Source organism: Triticum aestivum, chromosome 3B (assembly GCF_018294505.1).
Source record: "Triticum aestivum cultivar Chinese Spring chromosome 3B, IWGSC CS RefSeq v2.1, whole genome shotgun sequence".
Lineage (NCBI taxonomy): Eukaryota > Viridiplantae > Streptophyta > Magnoliopsida > Poales > Poaceae > Triticum > Triticum aestivum.
This window is the reverse complement of record NC_057801.1, coordinates 43,988,343-43,991,872: the sequence shown is the minus strand read 5'-3', so window position 1 is coordinate 43,991,872 and position 3,530 is coordinate 43,988,343. Positions and strand designations below refer to the sequence as shown.

General features: G+C 54.1%; 1 protein-coding gene across 1 annotated transcript; it reads left to right on the top strand.

The window, feature by feature from the left end:
- The first annotated feature begins 1,631 nt into the window (after positions 1 to 1,631).
- LOC123064633 (non-specific lipid-transfer protein 4.3-like) lies at positions 1,632 to 1,979 on the top strand. Its single transcript, XM_044488074.1, has one exon. The coding sequence runs from the start codon at positions 1,632 to 1,634 to the stop codon at positions 1,977 to 1,979; it is 348 nt and encodes a 115-aa protein (XP_044344009.1).
- The last annotated feature ends 1,551 nt before the right edge of the window (positions 1,980 to 3,530 follow it).

The following is a 3,530-nucleotide window of genomic DNA, read 5'->3' as shown; positions in this document are numbered from 1 at the left end:
CTCAACCACTCCACAGTCGGTCATTGTGAGAGTACATGTCGTCATTCATCCGCGCTGCACACGGTAATAAACCACGCTCCACCGCTTGGTCGATCAATGGACACAACCCAACATCCAACCGTCTCCCCAATGTTTTAATACCGAAAAAGGCTTACGCCCCGCTTTATAGATAAAGCAATGACCAACAACATCCAGGTACAGACGCAGACCACCACAACACACGCACACACCCAAGGCGGAATACATAGGCGCTGAGCGCAGCAACACGACCCCTAGCACTACTCGAGCACCCGGGACTCCACCAGTGAACACGCCACCACGAAGAGATGCAGCCGCATCCGACGAACCGTGGGCTCCAAGACGGTGCCTTCAGGAAGGGTACGACACGGGAGCGTCGCCACCGCCTGATCCGAGGATCAAGGTTTCCCCCGGAGCCACACGACAGACAATGAGAGCCGCGACGACGCCTTCAAGAAGGGAACGAGCTACGCCGCCGCTGGTCTGTCCGAAGAAAGAGCAGGTTTTCACCCCGACCAATACTCACTGCCATCGAACGCCGCACCCCGACAACCACGCCGCCCACACGGCCATGACCACCGGGCAGCACCAAGCGACGGGCTTTGCCCGTGAGCACCGCGCAACCACCACCAGGGCCGCCGCCCCGGAATCCAAGACCTAGGAACCACCACAACCGACACCCGCCGCTACCTCAACGGAAGAGACGATCGGATCCCAGGGCACACAAGTCCATCGATTCGTCCTACAGCACCGGGCGCGAGACTAGCTTGGTCCTGCTGCCGGGCGCGAGACGAGCTCGGCCCTGCTGCCGGGCGCGAGACGGACTCGGTCCTGCTGCCGGGCGCGAGACAAGGAGGTCCTGCTGCCGAGCGCGAGTCAAGGAGGTCCTGCTGCCGGGTGCGAGACAAGCACAGTCCTGCTGCCCGAGCACGGGACTAGCGATGGGTCGCAGCAGGGACAGGGCCATCCCACCGACGAAGATTGCGCCCGGACATCGAGAAGAGGGGTCGAAGCTCTTCACAGGCCGCTCACCAACGGGCCGACGCCGAAGAAGTCCGGCCGCCGCCGTGAGACGATCCTGACCACCGCCATGAGCCACCACCACGCTGTGGTAGCCCACATCCCCGCCGAGCACAGCCCGCGGCACCTGCCATCGCCGGATCGTCCGGGGGCCGGCAGGTCCACCACCACTAGGGAGCGCTGCAGCAGGGGAAACCACCGGAGCAGGCCACCACCTGGGGGGAGCCAGGGCCCAGAGCACCTGAGCCGCAGCCGCGGCGGATCTGGGCCGAGCTCACACGCCGCCTCCGCCGGGATCGGGGCACGCCCCCAGCCTGACCCAGCCACCCGTGCCGCCGCCAGCAAGCCACGCCCCCGTCACGGGCCGCCATTGCTGCGCCGCCGCGCCCTGGGCCAGCGTTGCGCCGCCGCACAACAAGGATGGCCCGCGCTATCCAGCGCCGCGCGGTGGAGGAAGAGGCCCCGCCGCCACCCAATCTGGCCGGGCTTTGCCCGCCAGCACGCTGGGGCGGCGGCGAGGGGAGGGAGAAATGAGGAGGGGGCCGCGCCGCCGCGCAGAGCTCAACACCACTACTGCTGCAAACTCGATAGGGATGGCTCGCGGTGCAGCTACTCAACTCGTGCTGGTCGCCATGGTGGCCGCTATGCTCCTCATAGCCACCGATGCGGCCATCTCCTGCGGTCAGGTCAGCCCGGCCTTGAGCCCGTGCATCTCCTATGCCCGTGGCAACGGCGCTAACCCGCCTGCGGCCTGCTGCAGTGGCGTCAGGAGTCTGGCCGGCGCAGCCCGGAGCACCGCTGACAAGCAAGCGGCGTGCAAGTGCATCAAGAGCGCTGCCAGTGGGCTCAACGCTTGCAAGGCCGCCGGCATCCCCTCCAAGTGCGGCGTCAGCGTCCCTTATGCCATCAGCGGCACCGTCGACTGCTCTAAGATTCGCTGATCAACCACTGTCCACTGCCCACCATGGCTGCCGCCTATAGCGCCATCCATCGCCGCTGAGTATGCTGAGGTCACGAATACATATGAATAAAGGCTCCGATCAGATCTTCATGTGAGGGAGAAAGGCGTGCGTACGCTGAGCTAGCTCTGCATGGCCAGGCACTATTGTACTACTACTATGGTTGTTTTTACTTTCACTCCCTTTGTGTAGAACCGAGATTTTATTGTATGTTTTACCATGTACACTTCCAGTATATTGTTTATACTTATAATCATTTCTCCTGATATTTTATTCCACATAACAACCGTGAGATACGACAGAAATAAAGTGAATGCAGAGGATCTCTTACGGGTTTAAATTTTAAGAGATGCGATGAGCATTATATTTGAGTCATACTGGTAGTAAAACTGCTATTTATTAGCCATTTGTCAGCAGACACTGGTAAGGTAACTGGGCATTGCAACTGGAAAAATTGTAGAAGTAATATATGATAGACAAGTAATTTATGTCGATCATGTCCCTCACCTTTGGTTTTTTCCGACGAAGACTGAATTTAATGACTCAAAATGAAGCATTGAGATAATACAAACACAATGAGCTCCACAGATAGAATGAACACAGCCAAGATGAAGGCACACACACACACACACACACAAATTTGCTGGCCAATAAAGAAGTCATAAAAGACCCAAGTTATGCCGAAGCGAGCAAAAAATGAAAGTGCAAAGCATTCAAGTCCACTATCGACAAACTACAATAATGACCATATTCTTACCAACCCCAAAGCGTGCCATTGATAGTAGTAGGAGTAGTAGTGGTGGTGATGGTAGTGGTAGTGATAGTGATAGTGGTTGTAGTAGTGGTAGCGTCTCCCCCTCAGAAAATATGGATCTACCCGATCCATAAAGAAAACAACCACCACTTTTAGGACATTTTTACAATTCTCTTTCACTTGCATTTTCTTTCGTGAAGGCTCGCTCTCGTTTTTCTTACATCCTTCCCTTTTTCTTGAGAAATCTATCTGTGGCTAATGTTGTTTTGCCAGTCTGTCTGTCCTCAGTAATGAACTCTCGCTAAGCGCACCCTATAGGGATCATCGAATCGATAGCAATAAGCCCTGTTTCAAGAGGTTCGTATAAAGAACGCCTGGAAATTATAGATGAACATGTGTGTGTTTTGAGTTGCTTGATCCACGGGATCACTTTGTAAAGAAAGCACGTGATATGATGTATAAATAAGAAAACACAACGTGTGGGTAGCAACAAGTTATTTCATGTCGTACTTGAGAGGTTTATTCACCTCCTATAGTACTACTATCAGTTACACGTTTTTTTATTTCATGTCATTTTTTACTGAAAATTTAAAAAGGTATATATGGCATTGTATATATATGTTGCATCTATGTTATCACTTATTTTTGTTGTTTCAGTTAATCTTACAAACTATCTATATTAACAACCATTTTTTGTTTTATGGTAATCACACACTAATTACTCCATGCTCCACAAGGCCCATCCGCAGTTAGCCCCAACGTTTCCCTATCTCTCCCGA